This window comes from Fusarium fujikuroi, chromosome FFUJ_chr07 (genome assembly GCF_900079805.1).
Source record: "Fusarium fujikuroi IMI 58289 draft genome, chromosome FFUJ_chr07".
Taxonomy (NCBI): Eukaryota; Fungi; Ascomycota; class Sordariomycetes; order Hypocreales; family Nectriaceae; genus Fusarium; species Fusarium fujikuroi.
Window position 1 is genome coordinate 2,838,343 of NC_036628.1, and position 26,420 is coordinate 2,864,762.

A 26,420-nucleotide genomic window follows, 5' to 3' on the forward strand; every position below is an offset into this window, starting at 1 on the left:
CATGTGTTTATCGTGTGATTAGGGTGAAGAGATCTAGAAATGTGTACAAAGGAGAGATCCTTTTTTGAAACCGGAGCAATGCTCCTACACTGCGATATGTGGACTATTCTCTACACTAACAAAAGTCACCGAATCAAGATGAAATATGATTTGTGAATAAGACTCTTGATGATCTCATCCTAAGCTTATGAGTAATTATTCCTAAATTTATGCTAAATCATCCCAAGTTTAGGATCTCTAGCCCGTGATCTCGCTCTTCATACAAACCGTTCCATCTTTCTCAACAAGAACTTCCCAAACCTTTTCGCCTTCAGCTTCCTTTTTCGCTGAGGTTCGTATGTTATAGGTCTGGCCAGCATACAGAGGTGACATAGCTCTGTATGTGATACCGCTTGGGCTTTCACCATTGCCATGGATGTCTCGCCAGTAATCCAGCAGGTTGATGAGGTTGAGAGGCCCATGCACAACTTCAGCTGGATGACCTTCAACGTTGCGAGTCCAGTCTTGGTTATAGTGTATCATATGTCCATTGAAGGTAAGGGCTGAGAATCTGAAGAGGCCGACTGGCGACCAGCGCAGTTCTCTGATGGGGACGCCTAGTTCTCTTAGCTAATATTAGTCTGCAATCTTCTGCGAAGCTTACCCTCACTCTTGAGATCCAAATCTCTAACGATAGACGGCCCGCGGGCAACATCCTCAAGCACTCTGGGCTGCTCTCTCACAGCACTAGGATCAAGCTCAGGTCTAAACACCCAGGACCTCCAATCCGTCAACGCCAAACCCTTCGGCCCCCAAAACTCCTTTTCAACCTCCACAAGGACCATCTCCCCTGCTGATCGACTCTTCTTCGGCGTCGCGCTCAGCAACCTCGTCCTCTCCTCAACCTGGTCACCCACACGAAGCGATACGTCACTAGCCCAGGTCATCTTACCACCAGCCCACATCCTCCGCGTAAACGGCTTAGAGGCATTATAAGTGGTATCGCTCCCGTCAGCGCCTAATTCGGCTTCTGTGCCATTTGGTGTGAAGTATACGAGATGATAACCCGCTGGTACAGGTGTGCCTTCAATTGGCGGCTGCTCAGATACGTCTTTGGCACTCAGTGTTGGACGATTAAGTGTAAGGGCCAGTTTTTGGAGTTGGTTTGCGTCGAGAAATTGACGGCGGACAATGGATTTATTGGAGAATGTTTCAAGCAGGTGGGATGCCGCGTCTGCGGCAGTGGCTTTGAGGTTGCGGAGAGACATGATGGCTTGTGTAAGTGATGCGGGGTGAAGTTTGGAGGGGAACGTGAGCAGATATATGATCAGTGATCGGCCAATTGGTCAAGTTGCCGATATCTCAGAAAGTGGATAAATTCGCAACTCGACATTGAACATGAATTATATATGAATATTATCGCATACCTTTCCAACTGTTGCTGTAATTGAGAGGCTACAGGTTAGTCTACACAAAGACATGTGAAGTACAGTCACTGAACAAAGACTAGGGATCCTAACCTTAGAACATTACCATTACAGCATAATTTAGGAATAACTAACAATAAGCTTAGAATCAGAACATAGAATTATCCTCTAAAGATAAATGGTATTTATTTTATAGTTCCAAAAGAGAGGAATGTCTTGCAATTAAAGCATCTTGAGTTGTTCTTGAGATGTAGTTAAACGCCCGGCTCCACTTTCGGCAGGCGGTCAAGTTCCGGGTACAAGGGTATTCAATCTCCGACCAATCACGTCGCTGCCATTATTATTCCGCTCACATTTCCCCAGGAATTTTTATGACCCATCCTCCGAGGCCGGCTTCGCAAACAAAAAACATGAAGCTATCCCCAACCTAAAGCTCGCACTCTTTTCCGTCCACCCGACACCGTCGCCTTCTCGATACAGAATTAACTTTCTGGTATGGTATCTGGTCTTGGTATCTGATTGAGCATTCACAATGGTTGCTTTTGTATGTGTATTCTCCCTTAGCCACAGTCTTCTCGAACGCAGTCTGACATTCTGTACAGAGAAGAGCAGTCACTCTGAACGCCGTCGCGGTTGCGCGGCTCCAGTCTCGAACCTTGATATCTCGCTCTCGATCCCTCGCCATCGCCACACAACACCGCGCCTACACGTCGCCGAGTACCCGACGGCAATATGCCTTTCACACTCAACTCGAGAACTCGTCTATTCCTACCTCCTCAGCCTTCCAGTACCAGCGTGCGCCTGTGGTAGAGAATCCCCAAACTCTTGTCGAAAAGATAGCGCAAAAGCATGCCGTCGGTCTTCCTGAAGGCAAGAAAATAAAGAGCGGCTCGTATCTGTCGTTGGCGTACGTTGTCAGAGCACAATGACATGAAGCTCAGAGCGCTGACATCAACTTCAAGTCCGAAACACATAATGTCACATGATAATACCTGGCCTATAGCCCGAAAATTCATTGAAGAAATTGGAGCTTCTAAGATATATGACAATCGTCAACTTGGTGAGTGGTGGTTGTGTTCTGTGGACTGACGATGGCATCTACCTCTCTCCACGGGATGCGTTGTACCATGGGAATTGCCTCACTAACTCCCCAACAGTGTTCACGCTTGATCATGACGTCTCAAACACCTCAGAGTCCAACCTTCGAAAGTACTCGTTAATTCGTGAATTCGCTGAGAAGCACGGGGTCACAAACTATCCTGCTGGAAGGGGAATTGGACACCAGATCATGATCGAGGAGGGTATGAAACGACTCAACCAGCTTGAAGAAATACTATACTAACGCAACATAGGATACGCCTGGCCAGAGACAGTTTCCGTAGCTAGTGACAGCCACAGTAATATGTACGGAGGTATGACACATGGCAAAAGTCAAACTTTAAGGCTGCTAACACACATGTAGGTATAGGTTGTCTCGGCACTGCTGTCGTTCGTACAGACGCAGCCGCTATCTGGGCTACTGGGCGGACCTGGTGGCAGGTCCCCCCCGTTGCAAAGGTCACTTTCACTGGCATTCTTCCCCCTGGAGTTACCGGTAAGGATGTCATTATTGCTCTCTGCGGCCTCTTCCGTGATGATCAAGTGTTAAACCACACCATCGAGTTTGCTGGTGGTGAGAGCCTTACTATCGACGAGCGCTTGACCATCAGCAACATGACAACGGAGTGGGGTGCCCTCGCTGGTGTTTTCCCTGTCGACGATGTGCTCATCTCATGGTACCGCGCCAAGGCCACCACCAACGCCATGTTCAACGGCTCTTCAAAGGATCGTATTAACCACAAGAGAATCGATGAGCTCGATCAGAACAGATTGTCTGCTGATCCCGGTGCCACGTATGCTAAGGAACTGTACCTCAACCTCTCAACTCTATCACCGATTGTCTCAGGACCCAACTCTGTTAAGGTCGCCACCCCCCTGCACAAGCTTGAGGCTGAGAACATTCCCGTCAACAAGGCCTATCTCGTGTCTTGCACCAACTCTCGAGCTTCTGATATCGCGGCTGCTGCTCGTGTCTTCCGTGAGGCCGCTAAGGAGGGTAAGCCCGCCAAGGTTGCCCCTGGTGTCGAGTTCTACATCTCCGCGGCATCCGTTCCTGAGCAAAAGATTGCCGAGGAGGCTGGAGATTGGCAGGTGTTGGTTGAAGCTGGCGCTATTCCCATGATCTCAGGATGTGGACAATGTATCGGCTTGGGCAAGGGTCTTCTTGAGCCTGGTGAGGTTGGTATTAGTGCCAGTAACCGTAACTTCAAGGTAAGAAGCTCTTATCACCGTTGAACTATAACTAAAAGCTAACACCTATTCAGGGCCGCATGGGTTCTACATCAGCCAAGGCATACCTCTCCAGCCCTGAGATCGTTGCTGCCAGTGCTCTCCAAGGCAAGATCGCTGGTCCTGGCTGGTACCAGAAGCCCGAGGGTGTTGAGAAGGTCATCATCGGCGAGGGAAGCGGCGATTTTGTTGCTGACAAGGCTTTGTCCATTGAGGATGCCCTTGACAAGATCATTAACGAGGCTGACGCTTTGATCGCCGCTGCTGAGAAGTCTGAGGGTGCCACTGAGGAAGCAAGCCCTGCTGCGTCCGAGGAGGAGTCGTTGACTGAGATCCTCCCTGGCTTCCCTGAGAAGGTCGAGGGTGAGATTGTCTTTTGCGACAGCGATAACATCAACACTGATGGAATCTACCCGGGTTTGTCAAGCCCTACTCATTCCCCACGGCTCAACTGACAGCTTGATAGGCAAGTACACATACGAGGACAACATCTCAACAGAGAAGATGGCCGAAGTCTGTATGGAGAACTACGACACTGAGTTCGGCAAGATTGCCCAGCCCGGCGATATCCTCGTCACCGGCTTCAACTTCGGCTGCGGATCATCCCGCGAACAAGCCGCAACCGCCATCCTCGCCAAGAAGATCCCTCTCGTAGTCTCGGGCAGCTTCGGCAACATCTTCAGCCGCAACAGCATCAACAACGCGCTCATGGGTGTCGAGGTGCCGCGTCTCGTCGAGCGTCTCCGCGAGACGTACAAGAACGACACCGAGAAGCCGCTCACTCGACGAACAGGGTGGAAGTTTGTCTGGGATGTGAGGCGGTCAAAGGTCGTTGTTACGGAGAAGGATGGCAAGCAATGGGAGCAGAAGGTTGGAGAATTGCCTGCTAATGTGCAGGAGATTATCGCCAAGGGCGGCCTGGAGAAGTGGGTTAAGTCCAAGATTGAGGCTTGAAAAATGTGATTTTTATGTAATATAGAGGGTATTTAGATGTTGGGAATAAGTAAAAGTCTTGAACCTCATGACACTGATCCCTTTGCTGGGAGAGACAGGAAAACTTGGGATATTTGTCCTAAGATTTGGGTAAGCTGAGTATATCTCAGGAGGCCTTTGGACCATTGAGTTCTGCAGATTGAGTCAATGCCAGAAGTTTTGTTGCTCCTCGGGGCTTGGCGAATGCTCTGCCAGCCGACAAAAGTAGGTAGGTAATCTTAGTAGTTATTGAGAGAGCTGTTAGCTAGATATTTTTGGCACCTTGCCTCAAGCTTTCCGCATCACATCACCATTCAACACAAAGAGCACTTTAACATCATCAAGCTTTGCCTATTGGACGTTACAATTCACCGAAATACCATTCAGCCATTGGCCCCAGAACATAAGGAAGAAAATACTCAACCCGAGGATGATACGTACCCCGACTCTCAAAATGTCGTGATTAGCTTCACAATGCCTCATTCACCTCCGCCCAACGACACGCCTTCTCGACAACACTCCCAAGACATCTCATGAGCCTGACAGGCTTCTCAGACAACCGACTAACAGTCCGCGACGCCGTCAACAGAACATGCGCTGAGTTCCCCAATCCATACTCGTAGTCCCATGACCAAGATGAGCAAGACCCAAAAGAGTTCCGCGCCGCCCTCGCAGGAGCTGGTTGGCTTGGTATTGCACCTCCAGAATCATTGGGGGGGCTCAGGCTTGGGTATCTCAGAGGCCTCGATGATGATACAGACGATCGCAGAATCGGGCGCTGGTATGGCCGGTGCACAAAGCATCTATGCTAATGTTTATGCGACGCAATCTCTTGCCGAGTTTGGTTCGAGAAAGCAGTTGGAGGAGACTGTTCCAAAGATTGTATCGGGGGAGTATAGAGTGTGCTTTAGAGTCGCAGAGCCAAACGTTGGGCATGATACACTTCGTCTAGAGACGGTAGCGAAAGAGAACTCTAAGAGTTCATTCAGCGTTATAGGCCAGAAGATTTGGATAACTTATGCGCAAGTAGCTTCAAAGATGATACTCCTCGTGATAACTATACCACTAGATGGAGCCAAGGAGCCAAGCGAATGTCTCCCACTTCTTTGCATTGATCTCAACTGTAATCAACCGGGTCTCGAATTGCGACGGCTCAAGAAAATGGGTGGCCAAGCTGTCGATACCAATGAAGTATTCTTCAACAACTATAACATCCCCTCCTCATCCCTCATCGGCGCAAGAAACAAAGGGTTGGAAAGGATTCTCCACCGAATGAACGCTGAGTGCTGCCTCCTCGCCGGCGAAGCCCTCGGTCTAGGCTAAGCCCTCTCTAAAGCAGCATCCTACGCAAAAACCCGGGTTGTTTTGAACGGCAGATTGGGATGAACCAAGCAATCGCTCATCCGCTGGCCGATGCGTACATGAAGCTTGAAGCGGCGAAACTAGCAACGTATCACGCTGTGAGGCTGTATGATGAGAGCGGGGAGGTGAGAGAGGATAAGATTAGGGTCGCCGCGAATAGTGTAAAGTACATGGCTGCTGAAGCGGCGTTTGCGGCGTGCGAGAGGGCGGTGTTGACGCTTGAGGGATCGGGTATGCGGTTGAGTATGATGTTGAGAGGTGGTTAGTTTAGGGAGTGTCTTGTTCCGAGGATTGCGCCGGTTAGTAGGGAGATGATATTGAATTATATTAGTGAGAGAGTTCTAAGTTGCCGAGGAGTTATTGATGGCAGTGCCAGACTTTTTGTAGGTCGATATGGCCAACGGAGCCTACAACAGACGACGCTTGGGAAGCCTCGTTATTGTATTTTTAGCCAGTATCAGATTACGTGAGGTCCAAGACTCTCCTTTACAGAGTTGGCTACTAAAGAAGATACGATATCACCCTCTTATGAATGGAAGTGGTCTCAGCAGCTCATAGTTGCCAGTCCGAACTCGGCGAACTGCCAAAACTGCCTGATTAGGAAATAAGCGCTGCAATCACGACGCCGTCTATACCATTTTATAAAATGTATACACCATTCTTATAACAATCATGCCCATTGCCATATGATTCCCTGAAATATCTCAACTTCATTTCATTTGTTGGTGATAGTGCTAAAAGACCCATCGGCTCCAGTCGGATATCCATGGTCTTCGGATGACAGATCTACACCCCGCGATCACCCTCATCTCGACATTCCCTCACGTCTCACCATCCATCAATCAACAAAAGAAAACTCACCCAAAATGGCACGAACACCAGTCTCTACCAAAAAGGCCCCCGCTGTGCCGCAGAACTTGATGAACCAGGCCATCATCGCCAATGGCTTCGTCTTCACATCCGGCGGCGTCGCAATGGACCCCAAGACGGGGAAGATGATTGACGGCGACATCGAGGCTCACACGGTACGTTAATTCCTCTCCAAAACGAGATTCAGATGCTAATTGAGGTGTCTCAGCGCCAAATTATTTCCAACCTCGGCGCTATTCTTGACGAGGCTGGTTCGAGCCTCAATGATGTGATTGAGGTGAACATTTACTTGTCTGATATGAAGTACTACGCCAAGATGAACGAGGTGTATGCTGAGTATTGGGGTGATGTCAAGCCTGCTAGAACGTAAGTCAACTTGGAGATGGCTCAGATAAGAATACTGATTGTGGTAGATGCGTTGCTGTCAAGGGTCTTCCGATGAACGCCAATATCGAGATCAAGTGTGTCGGAGTCGTCACCAAGCCCAAGTCAAAGCTGTGAAAGAAGTTGCCGCTGATTGGGGACTGGCATTGCCTGCGAGTAGAGGTTCGAAGTAATGTTCCATAATTAGTAGTTATTAGGTATAGTCTATGCGAGACCACCTATCCTCGGGTCATTCGTTACGTGATGTGTATTCAGGCCATGTTGCAAATGCACCTATTCTGTGGGTAGACGGCTTCTCCATGCTAGGGTGTTGTCCAAGAGCATAGGAAACGAGAGATACCTTTGGAGACCAAAAGCTCAGGACGTGGTGTGTGATGACAACGAACTCCCTAGGTTATACTGCCTACATCTAGAACTAGCACAGTCCGTTGACTTCCGTGACAGCCGCGTTTAGCATTGAGGTTAGTGCTGCGTGCGATAAATAAGTTCCTAGTTTTGGCTATGATGCGATGGTACTGCCGTAGCTCTTGGCGTTTTACACTGTTGCGTGGTGGTACTGGACTATCCTGCCAGAGTGATCACAGTAGTAGGGATCAGAACCGTGTTGGAGGAGGGCTGCCACAACATCGACGTTCTTCAGCCTCATAACGCAAAAAACGGCGACCCTCTCATAGTCAGAGATAGAAGTGTTTACACAGACGCCATATTGGCATAGAAGCCGCATAATCTTGGTATTGCCTGCTACCGTTGATGAACTAGAGGAGTCTGGTCGTGCTCGTTACGGGCTTCGGGGTTGAGTCCCAGGCTGAGAAGCTGTTTGGCTAGATCAGAGGGCTAATGAACCTGAAGATAGTACAGTACATACGTACAATCATGATACTAGGTACGCGAGCCAGCGCCGTAACGTAGAAGACCTAGGATGATGACTGCGGCGTTGTCACGGTACGTCGCGGCGGGATGGAGGACGAAGGCTCCATTGCTCTCTAGAGCATTGGGATCAGCACCTTTCTGTAGCAATGCCTACAAGAGGCTTCCATTCACGCTTGAGGAGCGCACACAAGATTCTGCATGTATATGGAGGATCTGATTGCCAGATGGGTCCAGGCAATTTACATCAGCTCCGAGTTGCAGGTGTCAAGCAGCAAGTCGGGTGCGGTACTCTGCAGTACCACAAGGCTGCGCAACGGCTTTTAGCATGTGTTGGGGGGCCTTGAACGACTCTTTGATGCCTCCACCGTGTCGGAGCAATATGTATAGGAAACGTTGACCCTCTGTAGGGCCAGGTCGGTGACTTGCAGAATGAAGCGTAGCTAGGCGGTACTAGCCACATCTATTCGCGCGTACGATACCGTGTTCAATATGATTGAGGTGATGCTGAAGAAGTGTAGTATGAAACGATGAGATGTAGGGTTGCCGTGTCGCTGCCCAGAACAGCTCCAGCCGGAATGAGCATCTCGATTGGCTCAGCATGCCTTTGGGAGACTTCAGTTATAGGTATTTCCCTCAACAACCCATCATTACGGCTCGCAAACCGCCAAACGGAAAACTGAGGTAGTCAAATTGCCATCATCAGCTGAGAAAAAGGTGCGATAAGTTTCCGGTTGGTATCTATATAAATAGGGTTCAGTGCACCAGGGTTCATGTGCTTGGTCCCTCACATGGTCGCGTACATGCGATGAATGCGAGATATAGCAAATATCGCCTGGGACAAACAGGCGCCGAGGTAACAAGCATCTGAGTGATGGAGATTGACAATCTTCAGGGGCTGACCTGAAGGCGTGGAACAATCCTGTTACTTTGCAAGATGGTATCGACCTGGTTGGTGTGGCTCTCGAATTTGATACAGAGAGAAGCTTCTCGAGATAGAGAAGCATCCACAGGACTCTGTACACATGGAGAAGAGGGACGCCGCTGTAATTCACACGTGTACCCAGCTCGTCACCGACAATACTATCGCCACCGCCACCGGACGAGCGGCGTGTTGATGCCCTGAAAGAAGGGTACGTTGGCCTCAAATACTGTAGAAGCATAATGCAGATTTTATTATGCCTGTTGAGCACAGAAATCTTCTGCGTATGAGCCGACTGAGAAAGAGCTGGAGAGTGCCGGACGCATTGGTCGGGCTTTGATCCAGATAGAGGTGCCCATCCGGCATTAACTTACAAACTGTATCTCTGGCTTCAGATACTCTGCCTTACCATAGAGGAAAAAGAGACGCAAAAACCTCAACCAAGCCAACCATAGTGTCAGCAGTGTATCAGCCAGTTGTTTCGTCGTTAGTGGTCGGAGTGTCTTGATGACCGAGCACACAAGTCGAGATATCCTAGGCGGCCACTGAGGCCTGATACGAGCCAAGAGGTGTGTATAAAGAAATATGAGAGCTGCAGAGAAGCAACATAACATCTAGCACATCTCCGTCGTTGGTATTGCGCTGTACGAGCCCGTCAATTGCAAAGCCGACTCAAAGAAAAGTGTCACCAGATCACCGCCGGAGCATGTTCTTGACCTCGGCCACGTAGTCTAGTCCTGACTTTTAGGCATGCTGTGCTTATCGACCTTGGGGCTGATGACTAGCGAAATATCAACCGCTGTACCGGACTTGGCATTATCAAGACACAGGCACGGTTCGCTTTGTAGGCCGGACACATCACCACTCACCACCGTCAGCGTCGACAGGGCTGCCAGTCATGGAATGTAGTCTGGCGAGCAGCCACTGTAAAGAGTCCACGAAACATTCAACCATTGTATCCACGAGGCGGAAAACCAGGTCTTGCCGGGCCTTTGGACTTTCTTGGTATCCCCCAGCGCCATCCGCGACGAAATGGCATAGCGTGTCTTCATTCCGCCCTTCCTGTAAGGATCGACAGGCTGGGCTTTCTGGAATATCTAGTGAAGGAACAAGCGGGGGACGGTAATAGCCACGATGTCCTCGATCCATCAATGAAGAAGAATAGCATGGGTATCATGATGAGCTCTAGCCGGCTCCTCGGCGCAATGGTCATCACTGCATTTCCTTTGCACGACGAACAAAAGGTCTAAGAAACGCCGCGTGAAAAAAGAAGAACATAGGCCTGTTGACTAGCCTTGAATAATATGGAGAAGGTAGATTAAAGGTTCCAAGATGCAGATGTAACGTTGCATGTTAAACGCCTATCCCTTCATTGGCATGTTGGTCTTGACGAATGCAAAGTGTTTCAATGAATAAGAACAAGGGGGAACTAATTCACATTCGTAGTAGTTCACAAGGATACGAGTAACAAGCCTCCCACGACTAACCCTACCGTGATCGCCAAAGAAACGGAACACCGAACAGTGTCATTCCCCTTCGGAACATCAGCACTCTCTTTCCCACCCGTTCCACCTGCTTCCGTAAAGTTAGAAGATCCAGCCAGTTTCAAACGTTCCAAACCGCCCTCAATCTTATCCAGCGGCGCAACAAACGCCATCTGACTCCAACTAAACTGCGTATTCCTCCCGCCATACACAAAGACCTCAAATCTTCCTACCACTTCACCATTGCTGAACACAACCGTTCCATGCAGGACGTCCGTCACCAGAGTGATGTTGGTTGGGATAGAGAGTTTGACAGGCTTGTGCGTGGATGAAGTGTTGACCCAGATACGACCTGGAGCTCCAGGGTCAAGATCGAGTGCGTCGTTTTTAGTGACTTTGCGAAGGGGGTATTCCCATCCATCAGCGGTGGCGACCATATTTCCATCCTTATCGAGAGAAAGGACATTATCGGGACTGGAGAGGGTGAACGGGCCTGTGATGGAGAGTGTGAGGGTGTAGTTCATCCCCTTGCTCCCATGACCAAGGCGAACTTCATTTCCATCACCATCTGAACGAGTCCACGATATCAAGGTACCATTACCCCCGAGAGAAAGCACCCTATCCAGATTCTGATCTGGAGCCCGCGGAGAGTAAAAGTCAACACTGCTATCACTCATCTCCTCCAGCAACTTCGGTCCTCGACTTCCACTCCACGCCCTCCCTCCTACCAACGCAATACCCCTCCTCATGGAGTAATACGCCTCAAGTTGAGTAGTCGCATCAGGGCCGTTATCATTCCAAGCAGCCAACGTCGCACCCCTCAACCTCTTCTCATCGCTCTTCAGCTGGAGACTCGTATTCACAGGGTTGAAATCAGCAGGCGTCCACTGCCACTCCTCCTTATCCGCAAAGTTGAAAACACGACTCTCGTTAAAGAACTGCGGGTAGCGCGCTGGGAGGATAGGCATGTGGTCATTTTTTAGACTTGTGTAGGCCCACCAGTCTTCTGAGTTGATGACATCGTAGTCATCTTTGACGAGTTGTACAGGGTCGGATTGGCCGTACTGCCAGTGCTGTATGATGACACTTTTATCGATGGTTTGGTTTCGTTTCGATGGTTCGTGAGTACCCCAGATTCGACTTCTCTTGTTGGACGTGGAGTTTATGAAACGGCTCATTTTGTTGACGAAGGTGATGTAGTCATCGGCAAGTTCGGCGTCATATTCATCAGCACCAATATGGACTTCTTTAGTCTTGAACCATGGGAGAAACTCTTTCCAGATACTCTGTACCGTTGGTAAGGTGTCAAGATGCGTCAAGTTGAGCAAATCCTTCTTGGCCAGGCCAAGCTCCGGTTTCCACTTAGTGAGGTATAGAGAATGGCCCGGTGCCTCAATCTCCGGAATGACAGTCACTCCTCGGGAAGCGCAGTGGCTCTGAAGTTCTGCGAAATCATCTTTCGATAACGTCTCGTTCTCGCGCCCATGAAGAATACCCCGTAGCGATTTATCCTCCGGCAACAGCGAAAAGTGAGAGTAGACATCCCTCCAACTATCATTCTTGCCACGGTTCAGCGGATAGTTATCACTAAGATGATAGTGAAACTCATTCATCTTGAAGAACGAAGCATAGCTGCACAGCTCTTTCAGAAAGTCTTTTGAGTACCATTTTCTCCCTGCATCAAGCATGTATCCTCTGGTAGGATAGGCCGGGGCATCTCGGCCAAGAGGACTCGTGATCGATCCGTTGCCAGCGAGGAGGAGTTGAAGAAAGGTTCTGGTTCCCCACCACATTCCTCGAGCGCCTGATCCACCGATGAATACGCGATTGGAGTTGATGATGATCTCGTAGCCTTCTGATGTTGATTTTCCGTTCTCGTATGTGAGATCAGAAGACTCCCCAGTGTAGGAGCCGAGTGAAATTCCACTGACATTGGTAGGAAGCGACTCGACGCGCTTCAGCGTCCAATTGGATCCTGTGATCTTGGCAAGATCATCTTGAAAGGTTGTCGCGAACTCATGGGCGGTAGGCGGAATCAAAGTCAGACCATCTTTATCTGACACAGATGCAAACTTCTTATCGATGTAAATGACCTTTGAACTTGAATCAACAGACCAAGTCTCTTCCACAAACGAATCAGCTTTTTCCAGAATCGGAGGAATGAGGTCTTGTGCTACAGCCAGCAGAGGCGAAGCAAGCAGAATACCTGCGACCGGATATTCCTTCAACATGACGCCACTATTCTCAAGCCCAAGATGTAAAGTGCAAGTTCCCTACTACCATCATAAATTAATCGGGGTTATCGTACTGTTTGATTGTTGTTTGCCGATCTTGGTGAGATCCGGGTTTCGACTCCGCAACAAGTGCGGGGATTCTACTTGATTGTAACAACGCGGATGTAACTGTAACCATGACCTCTTATCATCCCATTCGCAAAAGATCCCGAGGCGCACCTTCTTGTTTAAGCTTGGGCTTAAAGTTGACTACCTGGTCTTTCTCCAACTTTCACGATCACGACTGAGAATTGTTATGAGTTAACGACCATGTCTGTAGACACCGATGCCGCGACCGGTTGGACCAGAGAGGAAATAATTTATAGGTTGACTATATCCATCAGTCAATTGAGTAATAGTCAAAGGCCAGAGTTACCAAGTTGTCATCGTGAACTACGCTGATCAAATGGTAACACCTAAAACCCTAATCCAGCATACAATGTCATGAGCAATTATTTATTCTAATAAAATAATTAATAGTACAAAGAAATAAAAAAACAAATGTTCGCTTCAAAGACTCGCTGAAATTCATGCCAACTCATATCGCTGTGTCAATGGCCGCTTCTGCTGCGACTCATGAGCATACATCTCATATATCCGCCTCTCATCTGCTGACATCTCATATGGAGGCAACTTATGTCTAGGAACATGCATCTCTTGCGGTGGCAGGTTACTAGGCCACTTTACCGAGAAGCCATCAGAGTTGTCTTTATAAAGCGCCGGCTGAGTTTCAGAGGGTTGATCTTGAGCTCTACGGCGGCGTCTCCAGAAGAAGATACCCAGGCCAAGAGCTATGAGACAGAGTGCGACACCTGCTCCGACAGAAATTCCGACCTTTGTGGCGGTCGGCATGGAGGGCTTCGATTCAACTTCGTCTTGTTCTGAGGGGCTAGCCGCTTTGGTTGGAGTGCTCGATGGCGGTGGTGCTGGCTCATCATCCCAGACACCTTTCCATGACGCTTCCCAGTCATTTCCACCTTTACTGATAGTCTTATCCTTAACGTCAATAGACGTGACGTCTGTCGTGGCTTGAACTTTGGGACCTGGTGCTTGAGCCAGCCACCAGCTGTTGGCATCAGGATGCCAGTTCGCTCCGATAAAAGCATCTTGTAGAAACGATCGTCCAAGGACGTATCTTCCGTTGTTGTTTATGTGGCATGGGAAGTAGGGGATAGGAGTATCGACGATTGGCTCGGAGAGCGTGAGGTTGAGATGCATGAATGGAACTCTGATCCTGACAGGGTCGGTGTTCGTGTCTGATATAAACGAGAACGATAAAGCGGTCGCAGAGTTGACGATCTTGTCGTATTGATCTGACTTTGTGTCCCAGATGTAGAGACCAAGGTCAGAATCGAAGTTGACGGGAAGATGTTCAGCGATGTTGTCGCAAGTGGACTTTGGGAGGGTGAGGTAAGGAGAGCATCCGTCGACAGTGACTTTCAGACCGCTAGTGATAGAGGAGTTACCCTGAGCCAAGAGATTATTCTTGGACTTGGAGGTAAACGGCGAGTGATCGCCAACACCTTCGATGGCAATATCCCAAAGAGTGATACCGTCACCTCTCGGGCTTCCGCTCAGCGTGAGCACTTCCCCAATAACGCGGTTCTTGTCGTAACCACCGAACCAGAGAGACCCGGCAACAGAGGGCTTGACGGAACCGATGTGCATGCCGTAGGAGTTGGATGGTGTGTACTCGTTCTCCCAAAACCATCCAGGTGGCATACTACCATTGGTAGCAGGTCTTCCATCGGGTTGTTCGAAAGATTGGTTGACGGATCCTGGACCGCCCAAGCTCAGACAACCCGCAAAAAAGGGAACAGTCTGACCACCTGGATATTTAATCTTTTGCGCGTCAAGCAAAGCGATAGTCGAGTTGATAGTGTTGATCTCGCCAAACATTATGTCGTCTCTGTATCGAATACTCGTGTCGCCTTGGAGATTCACACCTTGCATGAAATTATCCAGTTCCACGAGAATGTTCAGGCCAGTTCGATCGCCGGTTCTTTTGTCGTAGGTGCCTGCTTTCGAAGCATAGCATGTTCCTCGTTCGCAGTAATCATCGCTGATAAGCCAGGTTTCCCACGTTCCGCCAGGATATAGGGAAATGGACGTGGGACTGCTTCCAATCTGGACGTTTACACCACGCCAGGGACCATCAGGTCCGAAGGTGTCGTCCGTCCATTGAATTTCTCGAGGGACTTGGGCAGCAGATGCGAGAAGAGAGAAGATAAACACAGGCAAGATGACTTTCCAGGCCATGGTCAGTGACCCGCCTTGGGAGGTATTAACGAAAGGATTAGTTAAGGTAGTATAACAAAGAACAAAGAATATATCAAAAAGATGGAAAGCAGCGGATCATGAGCACATGCGCGAAAATCACAGGAAATCAGAAGCAGAAAGAAACGGGCGGGACGAGCACATAACCATAATTAGAATTTGCAGGGCTCAACCAACACGATACCAAGTCTTGGGCGTCACCAGCTGAGCAATCTATCGCCAGCCGGTCAAGTTGCCTTGGCCCAGTTGGTCTTGCAAGAGAACAACCAACATGCATAAGGGATTTTCAGCCCAGGGCGCTCAGATATGTGACTGTACCTGTATACACATGATAAGCGCTGAAAACATGACTGAAGTTTTACTTAGTTAGGTACATGTACTTGTTAGCGGCATCCGGTGATTAGAAGTTCTGAGCTGGCCAGTTGGCTCAACCAACAAACCTCATGGCGCGGGGAGCGGTTTCAGAAGAAGTGCGTGCCAAGCCAACAAGATATCATATCGTGACGCATTAAAACCAAAAGTTGAATTAAACTCGACGAGAAGATCGTAAAGCAGAAATAAAGTAAAGTTAAGCATAAATGAAGCTCGTGATAGTAATAGACTCCATACATATACGCAGTAACATCGTCACTTGAAGCGAAGATGAGAAATCTTGCCATCGCGGTTAGCAACCTGAAACAACCCAAAATAACCGACCCCTGTCTCTGCATTTTTTAAGCTGTCTCAGCGGTTAACCCCTCCAAATGGTTGGACGTTGAAACGTGGTGGGGAAGCCGTGGATTAGCGAACAGCCACTCGATCTGCCAAAAAGCTATAGGCTAGCACAGCGCTTATCGACGATCACAGGGGTCTAAGCGCCCGAGACTGACGACGTGAAACAATTGCATGCGCTGAGCGTTATTCCTTTGTCTCCTGAACTGTTCATCGTCTGTTTTGCGTTGTGCCTTTAAGCATCAGTTGCCGCTCAAGCTCATTTCTTGATCTGGGCACTATTCCCTCTTTGATAACATCGTCTTTTTCCTCTCTGATTGCGGGTCAATCTCGGGTCGTCTTTTTAGTTCCAGCCCACCTTGGAACATCTCAATCCTTAGCTCAAAGACCGAGCAGCGTCTTTGTCTCTCATCTCACCATGTCATCGAAGCGCCATCGTTTTGTTTTCATCGCAGTTCTCACTTCACTCTTTTTCTTCTATCTTCAAAGCCAAACAGGCCAAAGAAGATCATCATGGCTATCACATGCCGAAAAAGACGTTGACTGGTCGCGTTTCGCGTATACGCAATATGTCACGAACAGCGAGTATTTGTGTAACTCACTTATGTTCTTCGAAGCCCTGAAGCGTCACGAAAGTCGACCTGATCGTGTTATGATGGTTCCTGAAAGCATGCTTGAGCCAGAGATGGTCAACTCGAGTGATGCTTATCTGTTAAACAAAGCGCGCGATGAGTATAACGTCAAGCTTGTTCCGATTACCATTCAGACCAACTGGGCAGGTGACGGTAAGTAACCTTCTGAGGATTAGAGAATATGGCTGATTGGCTTTCCAGCTACCTGGGCAGACTCATACACCAAGCTTCTAGCATTTAATCAGACGAATTACGATCGTGTTCTGTCCATCGACTCAGATTCTCTCCTGCTACAGGCAATGGACGAACTGTTCTTTCTACCAGATGCGCCCGTGGCTATGCCTCGAGCATATTGGATATCCCCTGAGAAGATCCTCTCATCACAACTCATGCTTATCCAGCCCTCGGAGACAGAATTCTCCCGAATCATGGAAAAAGTACAGTCAGTAAAGTCTGGTGAGTATGATATGGAAATTGTCAACCAGCTATACGGCGATAGCGCCTTGATCTTTCCCCATCGCCGCTACGACCTCCTCAGTGGAGAGTTCCGCAACGACAACCATGCTCACTACCTTGGTTCAGAGCTTGAAACCTGGGACCCTGCTGCGGCGTATAGCGAAGCTAAGCTAATACACTTTTCGGATTGGCCGTTGCCAAAGCCTTGGAAGCTTATGCCTGAGGAAGATAGACTTGCAGCACAACCAAATTGTACACAAACAGCAATCGGGGAGGAGGACTGTACAGCAAGAATAATTTGGAACTCGCTGTATACTGACTTTAGAGCAAAGAGAAAGGTTTGTGCCACTTCATTAGTTATCCCTTTTCCACCTGCTTATTCGAATTATCTAGGAAATATGTGATTACCGTGTAGAGACAAGAGAATCGGCTGCAAGTGGAACAATGTTGATCTAGAACTCGATGGTGTGGTGGAATCTGCCGGAGCAGTGGATTGCGTTCAGGTCTGTTTGATAGCAGGGGCATTGTACATGACTAGTCTGAGTAAAGCAACTCGGAGTTAAAAGTGGTTATTTAGATAATGGTAAACAGAACATAGAGCTCAACTGAACACTGTTGAATGTTCACCCTGTATCGCAGAATGTTCAAACGGAATTGTAACCCATTTCATCCAATGTACTTTGAACACTTGCTGAAGAAGGAGAAGGTCTCAGGTCAAAAAGAAAGTTTTGAAGTACACAAGGAAATATTAAAATGCCCTATTGAACAACTGAACATCCAAGCTACATTCCTCGCTGCTAAATAGCATATATAATCCCCTTTGCCTTTCCTAACTTAAAAGACATCACCGACCCATCAATCAATAGCAAATCGTGTCTAAATTCCCCATCAACACCATCAACACGTTGTCATGAATACCATCAAGAACCTCGCCCAGAAACTCAAGGAGCTTCCTGTTCCTCTGTTTCCAACGAAAAAGTACATCGGGGGCTCCCAATCTGATGAGGATGAAGATGTCGTGGAGGAAAACTTCTGGCCTAACATCCGGAAGCACATCCTTGCCGATGATCCAGAGGCTGAACCTATAAAAGCCATCTGTTCCGTGTGCTGGGACGAACTGCACGTAACATGTATCTCCTCATCCAACGACAAACTCGAAGTCGGTCTTGTTGCACCCTGCGGCCACATCATGTGTCCTGCATGCTGGCCACGCGAGATTTTCGACTCATTGTACACTATCTACGAAGGCTGTCGTAAGTGCCCAGTTTGCGAGACTCTACTAGAATGTTTCATTTGCCGTAAGGCTTGCAATAAGGTGGAGATTCCCACGCATGGTGGCGAGGCTGCTATCGAGTCTTTTCCCAAGACAGCCCCAGAGTGTGGACGAGAGTACCGTCCTTACTGTAAAGACTGTGCTAAGCCGTGTCATCAGAAAGGAGATGGTTTTTGGTTTGAGAATACTGAGGAGCAGGAGAGCATGAATAGATCTTCAGCCAGAAGTGAAAGTATTTGAGATAGGTTGAGAACCTTTGATGGGTTTGCAGCTAGCAATGTTGCCTGCTTTCGAAAGGTTTTGTTTTTTTAGTTATGGGGTTGGGAGTTTTGCCAGATTGAACGACTGAATTTTGAGTATAGCATCACAGGAATCAAAGCAAAGCTAGGTTTCATTCCAAGAAATATAAAACTGATTTAAATGTTTGCTAAATTTATACTCATTGTGCATAAATATTTACGTCCCCAACTGAGGAGCGCAAGGAGCTATCGCTCATTGGAGGTTACCGAGGTTGGCCAATGAGCTGCCATGCAAAGACGGAGTGCTTGGAGGCTATGCTAAAATCCAAGTTTCAGTGCGGCTGAGCACCTAACCTTCTGTAGCAACTCCGTGGCTCGTTGATCAGCCTTCCTCAGCCGCTGTAGCGTTTAAATACCCAGTACTGACCGTCATTACTAACGTTTAAAGACCAAACTTGAAATGATGAAGAGTTTCAGACAAGTATGGCGCAAACCACAAACCATGGATCGACCTAGCCTAACGAACAATGCGGTCGCGGCACTGGCGACTACAGGCAACGACTTCCCGGACGGAATTAAGATCTGGCACAGTCCTGAAGACGCCGGACTCGATATCTGCTTTATACATGGTCTGTCAGGCAATCGCGACAAAACCTGGACTGCTCCAGGTCAGCCCAACCCGTGGCCTGCCGAATTGCTCCCTACACGACTAGCCAAAGCTCGTCTCCTCACCTACGGCTACGACGCGTACGTGTTAAAGAGATCTGTCTCTTCAACAAACCGACTGATTGACTACGCCAATAATCTACTGCACGATCTGGCCGCTGAACGCGCATCTTCTGGTACAGTCAATCGACCTCTCATCTTCGTTGTGCACAGCTTTGGCGGTATTGTTTGCAAAACAGCCTTGATTATCTCACACCAGAGTCCCGAGTCACACCTTGGGCAGATTTCCAATTGTACCAGGGGAATTGCCTTCCTTGGAACTCCGCACCGTGGGTCGTGGGCTGCTGATTGGGCAAAGATACCAGCTTGGGCATTGGGTCAAGTCAAATCGACAAATCGCAGCATATTGGATGTTTTACAGATAAACAACCAATATCTTGAATTTATTCAAACCTCCTTCTTATCAATGCTACGCGATCTTGACAAAAAGGGTCGGCCTCTGCAAATCAGCTGTTTCTTTGAAGAACTGCCCATGCCCGGAATCGGGACCATCGTCAGCAAGGAATCGGCCTCTCTCGAGGGCTACAGTGTCTTCAGCATCCACGCCAACCACTCTGACATGGCCAAGTTTGGCTCAGCGGAGGAAAGCGGGTTCAAGAGACTACTGGGGGAGTTGGTGCGATGGGATGCCATGCTTGGAACGGGAGACTCAACTATCAGCCCTGTGGCTGAGCTAGAGTCAAATGGAAAAACGCCAAATGCAACGTCATCCCTCCAAACGACGACTGGGCACATTTTCAATGTGAGTGGAGGGGCACAGCATAACAACACAGGAGCGGGAAATCAGTTCTTTGGAAATTTCGACGGGCCGGTCTATTTTGGTTTGCCGTCTAACAAGTAGTTAGTTTTATAGAGACATTTCAAGATTCCTTTTGTCGGCTCGCCATTATCTAAGTGGCCGTGTTACACCGCACGAGGGGGGTTGAAAGAGGCTTTGGTAATCCAATCAGGAAACAGCACTAAAGCAGGCTATCGATGCTATCACGGCAAGGCGTCCTGCGATGACAACGCATAAAGTGCTTGCCTCTAAAGCGGGCAAAGGCTTTCTAGGACTCAAGCTGAATGGCATTAACGTTAAACGAACATCAACACAAAAACAAGTTTTGTTTGATGCTAATAGCTGTTAAGGTCTCAAACGCTGTGGCCCATCGAGATCTACCGATGCAATGTTGTACCCACTGTAATTGGTAATTAGAATAAACGCACCTCATCCCTCGCCCAGGGGCAGTTCCATAACACGCCAGAAATACTTTTTGGAAAGCATACCGACTGCCTAAAGCCGCACCCGTTCGCTAGCTATTAACCGCGCCTCTCTGCATTTGACGTGACATGTCACGCAAGGTATGGCGAGTACAGCCTTGGTTGAAAATGACCCCTCCCCGGAAAAGTTCAGACGTGATGTTATCGCACGGAAACCGGTGAAAAGCAGTACCAAGCTAGCAACACAAACGACGGCAACAGTCGAAGCATGCAAGGTTGATGACAGCCCAAGAAATGATACGTCTGTATCGACTTGGGGGAACAGTTTCAATGTTTCCGGAGGAATTCAGTACAATAATACAGGAAATGGCAGTCAGTTTCTTGGTAGTCAATTTCATGGAGATGTAAATTTTGTTGGAGGGAATGGGGAAAGTGGTAAGGAACCTAACCCGTTCTTGCGTCACAACTTAGATTCTTCTTGCTGACCTTCCGATGAAGAGGATCAGTCCCGAGAGAGAAGGAAAGCACAGATTCTGAAGCGCCTCGCAACTTCCCCGTATCGTGGCCGGAAGGATCGGAATCCTTCTGCTGTCCAAGGAACCTGCGAATGGTTCATTTCTCATCATCTTTATCATGAATGGCTCGGCCAAGATGCTTCAAAGATCCTTTGGGTCTCGGCTGATCCTGGATGCGGCAAATCTGTACTCGTCAAACATCTCGTCGACTCTGTCATCCAGACTACGGATTCCAGGGAGGTCTGTTACTTCTTTTTCAAAGATGATTTCGCCGATCAAAAGAGTCTTCTCAGCGGCTTGAGCAGCATCCTTCAGCAACTTTTCATGCTGGATAGTGCGCTACTATCGGACGAGATCCTTTTACAGTTTGATGCGAACGCCCAATGGCTAACTGCGTCCTTTGTTGAACTATGGCAAATTCTCATCCAGGTTGCCGATAGCAATCCCGCTACAGAAATCATCTGTCTCATCGATGCAGTTGACGAATGCAACGAGCACGAGAGGAGTCAGCTCTTTAGGGCGCTCTGTGAACTTTGTGGTTCCAAGAAAACCCTGAACCTAAAGTTTCTCATCACTAGTCGACCTTATCGCGAAATCGGAATGGGTTTCAAGCCACTGGAGAATTTGAACTTGCCAGTCATTCACCTCAGTGGCGAGAGCGATTCCGAGATGAGAAAGATTGTCAGAGAAATAGACATTGCCATAAGGGAAAGAGTCAAGACAATCGCAGTCCAACAGATACTCACAGATGATGAGCAACTCATATTAATCACGCAACTTTTGTCTGTCCGAAATCGAACATATCTCTGGGCACACCTTACATTGGATTTGATTGAGCGGCAGCTTGACATAAGCGAAGAGAAAATTATTAGTATCACATCGCATCTTCCCCAAAACGTCAACGAAGCCTACGAAAGGATACTGTGCAGAACCTTTAGCAAGGACAAGGCAACCAGGATGTTGCACATCATCATCGCTGCAGATCGCCCTCTTACCGTGGGGGAAATAGTCGTTGCCCTCGAGCTTCAGCAGCATCACCAGTCTATTGACGATATCGAAATAGAGCCTGAAGACCGCTTCCGAGAAAAGATTAGAGACATCTGCGGATTGGTCACTGTTAGCGAATCACGAATCTTCCTTCTTCATCAGACCGTTAAAGAGTTTCTGATTTCTATAGACCACGCCGAGCCCACCAGTCTAAGCTGGAAGCAATCAGTACTCACGCAGGATTCTAATTTGACCCTGACTTATGTCTGCGTCTGGTGTCTTCAATTGGACCACTGGACGAAAGGGCAGCATAGTGCCAATTCAAGTCTCTCAAAACACACCTCGAGAAACTTATTTGTCAACTATGCTGCTAAACACTGGGCCAATCATTTCAATCGGTTGTCAGTTCATGATCAGAAAAAGTTGACAAGCTTAGCACTAGAGATCTGTAATACTCAAGGTTCTTGCTTCTTGGCTTGGTTCCCGGTTTATTGGAGAAGTCGGCATGCCCGGTTAGTTTCAGGTTTTACCACTTTGATGGTAGCATCTTATTTTGGACTTGAAGCAATTGTGAGAAGCATCCTCAAAACTCAATATTCTCAGTTAAATAGAAAAGACGAGACTTACCACAGATCGGCGTTATCTTGGGCAGCGGGTAACGGCCATGATGGTGTTGTGGAACGTCTAATCCGTGGCCTATCGATTGGACCTCGATCCTTGAAAATAATCCTTCGACAGGGGGCTAACGTCAATCAGTTCGATTCAGATAATCGAACGCCTCTTACTTACGCTATCTGGAATGGACACGTATCGGTCGTTCGCCGCTTGGTCGAAGCTGGCGCGTGGGTTGACGTCCCCGATGTCTTGGGAGGAACACCCACCTCGTACGCAGTAACGAGCGGAAATTTGAAAATAAAAATCTGGTTGTGCGGGGAAATGTTCCCAGTAACGCAAATCGTACGGAAGGGGAAAAGCTTCTACTGTCCGCAGTCAAGTATGGTCACATTCACGTGGTGAGAGTGCTTCTGGAAGCTAAAAAGACAAACCTCAATCTCAAAGATGATGAGGGCTGGACTCCACTAATGTGGGCTATCAACTACAGACATAGCAGAATCATCAAGCTGCTCCTGGAACACGGAGCACATGTTGATATCAGAGACAGGAATGGGATGACATCCCTTTACTTCGCTACCCGATACGGCCAATTCGAAGTAGAAAAGCTGATACTTCAAACCGGGCGCGCTGACGTTAACATACCAGATTCGACTGGGCTGACCCCTCTGCACCAAGTTGCTCGTTGGAAACAGGATGACACTGCTCAGTTGATATTGAGGACAGGGGTGGCCGACGTCACTGCCAGAGTACATGGGAAAGACCCTACATACTCTTGGGTTATTCGATACAACTCCTGCTCCACTCTTAAACTGATGTTTGATCTTTATGATGAAAACGTTAGCGTTCAAGATTGTACAATGGCCATTCTTGAGACTGACAACGAGTGGCTCGACAAGGATTGGGCCGACAAACTGAAAGTTATGCTGGAAATAAGGAAGATAGATGTTAATCTGGCTGACAGCAAGGGAGAAACAATCTTGCATAGAGCTGTCATAAAGAGATCATATCAAATGATCAAGGAGATTCTCGCAACAGAAAAAGCACCTACCAACAGGCGAGATAGCCGTGGGCTTACGCCTCTAACCCTGGCTTGTTTGACCCTAGACTCCGACGCAGTGTCTCTGTTCTTGGAAACCGATTCAGTGGACGTGAACATAGCCGATACCAAAGGGTATACACCACTTCATCACGCCGTTCAGGAGCATTCAGCTCCTATCACCGGCGCTCTAATCGCAACGGGGAAGACGAGAGTTGACATGAAGAATAAAGACGGCCGCACACCACTTTGTCTAGCGTGTTTAAGCGGCAACACAACCTTAGCAAAATATTTCCTTCATCATTCGCAGGTTAACATCAATACCCAGGACAAATACGGGCGCACACCTGCTCATAACTGTGTTTTGATGGGAAATGTGAATATGTTGCGCCTGATTCTGCACACAGGTAAAGTGAACCTCAACGTGGTGGATAACCTCTTGTATACACCACTACTGCTCGCTGCTCACCGGAGTCAATGGGAAATCGTAGTTCTGCTGCTGAAATACGAACAGGCCATTAACATGAAGGATCGGCAAGGAAGGACAACACTGTTCTGGACTATCATACACCGACAAACAGACATATTCAGGCAGCTGATATCTATGGATCATATTGACCTTAACGTGCGGGATGGTAACGGGCTGACCCCGTTATCTCATGCGGCTCAGTATGGAAATAAAGAGATAATCCGGATGCTGCTTGGTGAACCCGGGATTGATGTCGAGGTCGAAGATGATACTGGGATGACTGCACTGGGACATGCTGCAAAGTGGGGGCATTCAGGCGCTGTCGAACTGCTCTTGAAAGAGGGCAATGCAAAGCCATTGACAAGGGATAAAAACGGGAAAACTCTTTTGGATCTGTCTTTGGCTGAAAGACACTTTGATGCAGCGCAAAAGGTTATATTTTAGAATGATAACCCACCATTCATTTTATTACAGAGAACTATGCATGGCATGCAATCCCAGCCTAGAAACGTTCTACTAGATTATCTTGCTACAAATGTTGCTAAAATGTCCGGTGTTGATCTTGCCCGTCGCGAATCACAAGCAACTTGAACTCACTCATGCGCAGATGGCTTTATTGCAACTGCATAATGACTAAACTGGAGATTCTGCATGCACAGTCGCTTTGGAAGCTCCATTTTGGTCCCCATACCATGACCTCCCATCATAAGTATTCACATCATGACTGACCTGATACGACTTGGACAAAACGATATCAGCCATCCTCACAGTCTTTGAAACGATCGAGTCCTGACTTCCCCGAATGCTCGGTTTCGATCCATCGTTAATACTTGGCGTAAGCTCATACGGGCTCGAAATATCCTGCGTAAGCGTTCTATTACCACCCCTTGTCCCGTGCGTCGTCGTCCGATAAGACGAAGTAATCTCGTTCGGAGCATTACCATTCCAAAAGTGCTTTGAGAAGATCGGTCTCAGAATGGGAATGTTGACGGTGAGGATTCCAACGATGGTTTCGCGAACGCCCCATGCGTTGATGGTCAGTGCAGATGGATTTGCAGAGAGTGTAAGGACGACACGGATTATGGCTGCTGCAATTACGAATGCTCCTGAGGAGAGAAGGAGGCCGATAACGAGTTTTCTGGAGATGTTAGATGGGCTCTGGAGAGGGCAAGGTAGACGGACTTGCGGAAGGGGACTTGGAGTTTCCAGAGGAGAGGCATTGGAATTCCGAGGATGAGAGCGTCGGTTTTGGAGAGTTAGAAGGGTTTATGGAATCAGGGGGAGTTTGACGTACAGGACGTTGAGGACTGTTGTTACGAGAAAGTTCTGCATTTTGAAGGAGCATTTCTCTGAGAGCTGTTGGTTTACGTAGCCAATATCGTGTAGCTCATTGTGACTTACCTCCAGGATCAGGCACAACCCTATAATAACGTCAGCTGAATTCATCAACAACGATTTATGAACTTACTGCCAGTTCTTCTGAGTGGGAAAACACCCAAACGTAATCTGCTGACGATCAGCTCTACCTTCAGCCCAATCTCGATAGAGAGCATGCTTACTGTGAGGAAGACAGCAAGGTAAGACGCAGCGCACAGGATCGACACAGACTTGAGAAACATATGATGCCACGTTCCAATCGTCATTATCGAAAAGAAGCATAGCATTGTTCCCTTTAGAGACCAGATGAGTGCCGTGTATGCGTACCAAGCTGCGAGTTCGAGTTTAGAACCCGTTTCGTATTCGTGGATCTCATCCTGGGTCAGGGCTTTCGAATATTAGTCGGTGATTATTTCTAAGCGCTCAGTGTTACTGACTGCGTGACTTGGCTGCGACGCCAGCTTCGATGTTGGTGCCGAGATAGTCTGTACAGTTAGAGACAAGGTTGAGTTGTAAATCATGGGAGTCTTACAGATGAGATGCACCGTAAATGCATCGACAGCGTAGAATATGAGAACAAGCACAGAAAAGAAACCATCGCCTTGTAGACCCCTCCACCCAACAGTCTTGAAACGAACTGCGAAGCGCGAGAAGAGGATAAGCGTGCCGAAGACATAAAGCGTCCACGACTCAATAATGAACTAATGACATCAGCCACTTCCAACAGTCATAGCCAAAGTAACATACCGACGGCCTATCTTCAATCTGAGGCATAATTTACAACCAAACTGACAAACAGAGAACAGAGCAAGGGACAACTGAAGATGCAGGGAACACCTCCATCTTTATTGCAGAAGCTAGAGCTGCATGAACTACAGGCTAACGCAGATGCCCCTATCACATCGGATCCAAGCGGCTCTAAAGATTCGTGGGTGCATATGACTAGACCCCGGAAGGAAATAGGGCTGACACTCCGACCTGAGGTAGATTTGTCTCACCCTCTGTACTGTTTACATGTTGAACCGTGTAATGCTCAACC

At 48.2% G+C, this 26,420-nt stretch overlaps 12 protein-coding genes; 8 read left to right on the forward strand and 4 right to left on the reverse strand.

The window, feature by feature from the left end:
• Window positions 1–237: 237 nt before the first annotated feature.
• FFUJ_08241 (uncharacterized protein) lies at window positions 238–1,247 on the reverse strand (the record flags this gene model as incomplete). XM_023581080.1 has 2 exons in its annotated part: window positions 238–596; window positions 644–1,247. 2 exons carry the CDS (start codon window positions 1,245–1,247, stop codon window positions 238–240), a joined length of 963 nt encoding a protein of 320 aa, XP_023433745.1.
• A 691-nt stretch (window positions 1,248–1,938) lies between these two features.
• On the forward strand, window positions 1,939–4,688 carry FFUJ_08240 (probable homoaconitase precursor; the record flags this gene model as incomplete). XM_023581081.1 has 8 exons in its annotated part: window positions 1,939–1,950; window positions 2,009–2,313; window positions 2,369–2,466; window positions 2,564–2,707; window positions 2,759–2,818; window positions 2,869–3,716; window positions 3,770–4,151; window positions 4,201–4,688. The coding sequence occupies 8 exons, from the start codon at window positions 1,939–1,941 to the stop codon at window positions 4,686–4,688; spliced, it is 2,337 nt and encodes a 778-aa protein (XP_023433961.1).
• Window positions 4,689–5,342: 654 nt separating this feature from the next.
• FFUJ_08239 (related to isovaleryl-CoA dehydrogenase) lies at window positions 5,343–6,029 on the forward strand (the record flags this gene model as incomplete). Its single annotated transcript, XM_023581082.1, has 1 exon — window positions 5,343–6,029. The coding sequence occupies one exon, from the start codon at window positions 5,343–5,345 to the stop codon at window positions 6,027–6,029; it is 687 nt and encodes a 228-aa protein (XP_023433746.1).
• Window positions 6,030–6,088: 59 nt separating this feature from the next.
• Window positions 6,089–6,334, forward strand: FFUJ_08238 (related to isovaleryl-CoA dehydrogenase; the record flags this gene model as incomplete). Its single annotated transcript, XM_023581084.1, has 1 exon — window positions 6,089–6,334. The coding sequence occupies one exon, from the start codon at window positions 6,089–6,091 to the stop codon at window positions 6,332–6,334; it is 246 nt and encodes an 81-aa protein (XP_023433747.1).
• Window positions 6,335–6,934: 600 nt separating this feature from the next.
• FFUJ_08237 (probable brt1 protein) lies at window positions 6,935–7,439 on the forward strand (the record flags this gene model as incomplete). XM_023581085.1 has 3 exons in its annotated part: window positions 6,935–7,093; window positions 7,147–7,304; window positions 7,352–7,439. 3 exons carry the CDS (start codon window positions 6,935–6,937, stop codon window positions 7,437–7,439), a joined length of 405 nt encoding a protein of 134 aa, XP_023433748.1.
• Window positions 7,440–10,561: 3,122 nt separating this feature from the next.
• FFUJ_08236 (related to beta-N-hexosaminidase) lies at window positions 10,562–12,826 on the reverse strand (the record flags this gene model as incomplete). The annotated part of the gene is made up of 1 exon (XM_023581086.1): window positions 10,562–12,826. One exon carries the CDS (start codon window positions 12,824–12,826, stop codon window positions 10,562–10,564), a length of 2,265 nt encoding a protein of 754 aa, XP_023433749.1.
• Window positions 12,827–13,396: 570 nt separating this feature from the next.
• Window positions 13,397–15,127, reverse strand: FFUJ_08235 (uncharacterized protein; the record flags this gene model as incomplete). The annotated part of the gene is made up of 1 exon (XM_023581087.1): window positions 13,397–15,127. One exon carries the CDS (start codon window positions 15,125–15,127, stop codon window positions 13,397–13,399), a length of 1,731 nt encoding a protein of 576 aa, XP_023433750.1.
• A 1,147-nt stretch (window positions 15,128–16,274) lies between these two features.
• Window positions 16,275–17,348, forward strand: FFUJ_08234 (alphaN-acetylglucosamine GNT1-like protein; the record flags this gene model as incomplete). XM_023581088.1 has 2 exons in its annotated part: window positions 16,275–16,641; window positions 16,690–17,348. The coding sequence occupies 2 exons, from the start codon at window positions 16,275–16,277 to the stop codon at window positions 17,346–17,348; spliced, it is 1,026 nt and encodes a 341-aa protein (XP_023433751.1).
• Window positions 17,349–17,854: 506 nt separating this feature from the next.
• Window positions 17,855–18,457, forward strand: FFUJ_08233 (uncharacterized protein; the record flags this gene model as incomplete). Its single annotated transcript, XM_023581089.1, has 1 exon — window positions 17,855–18,457. One exon carries the CDS (start codon window positions 17,855–17,857, stop codon window positions 18,455–18,457), a length of 603 nt encoding a protein of 200 aa, XP_023433752.1.
• A 501-nt stretch (window positions 18,458–18,958) lies between these two features.
• On the forward strand, window positions 18,959–20,023 carry FFUJ_08232 (uncharacterized protein; the record flags this gene model as incomplete). The annotated part of the gene is made up of 1 exon (XM_023581090.1): window positions 18,959–20,023. The coding sequence occupies one exon, from the start codon at window positions 18,959–18,961 to the stop codon at window positions 20,021–20,023; it is 1,065 nt and encodes a 354-aa protein (XP_023433753.1).
• A 502-nt stretch (window positions 20,024–20,525) lies between these two features.
• On the forward strand, window positions 20,526–24,448 carry FFUJ_08231 (uncharacterized protein; the record flags this gene model as incomplete). XM_023581091.1 is given in 3 exon segments in its annotated part: window positions 20,526–20,817; window positions 20,881–22,768; window positions 22,777–24,448. Coding segments are annotated over 3 exon segments (3,852 nt in total).
• A 189-nt stretch (window positions 24,449–24,637) lies between these two features.
• Window positions 24,638–26,155, reverse strand: FFUJ_08230 (related to integral membrane protein PTH11; the record flags this gene model as incomplete). XM_023581092.1 has 8 exons in its annotated part: window positions 24,638–25,142; window positions 25,299–25,353; window positions 25,406–25,425; window positions 25,473–25,510; window positions 25,564–25,769; window positions 25,819–25,866; window positions 25,914–26,082; window positions 26,129–26,155. 8 exons carry the CDS (start codon window positions 26,153–26,155, stop codon window positions 24,638–24,640), a joined length of 1,068 nt encoding a protein of 355 aa, XP_023433754.1.
• Window positions 26,156–26,420: the final 265 nt, after the last annotated feature.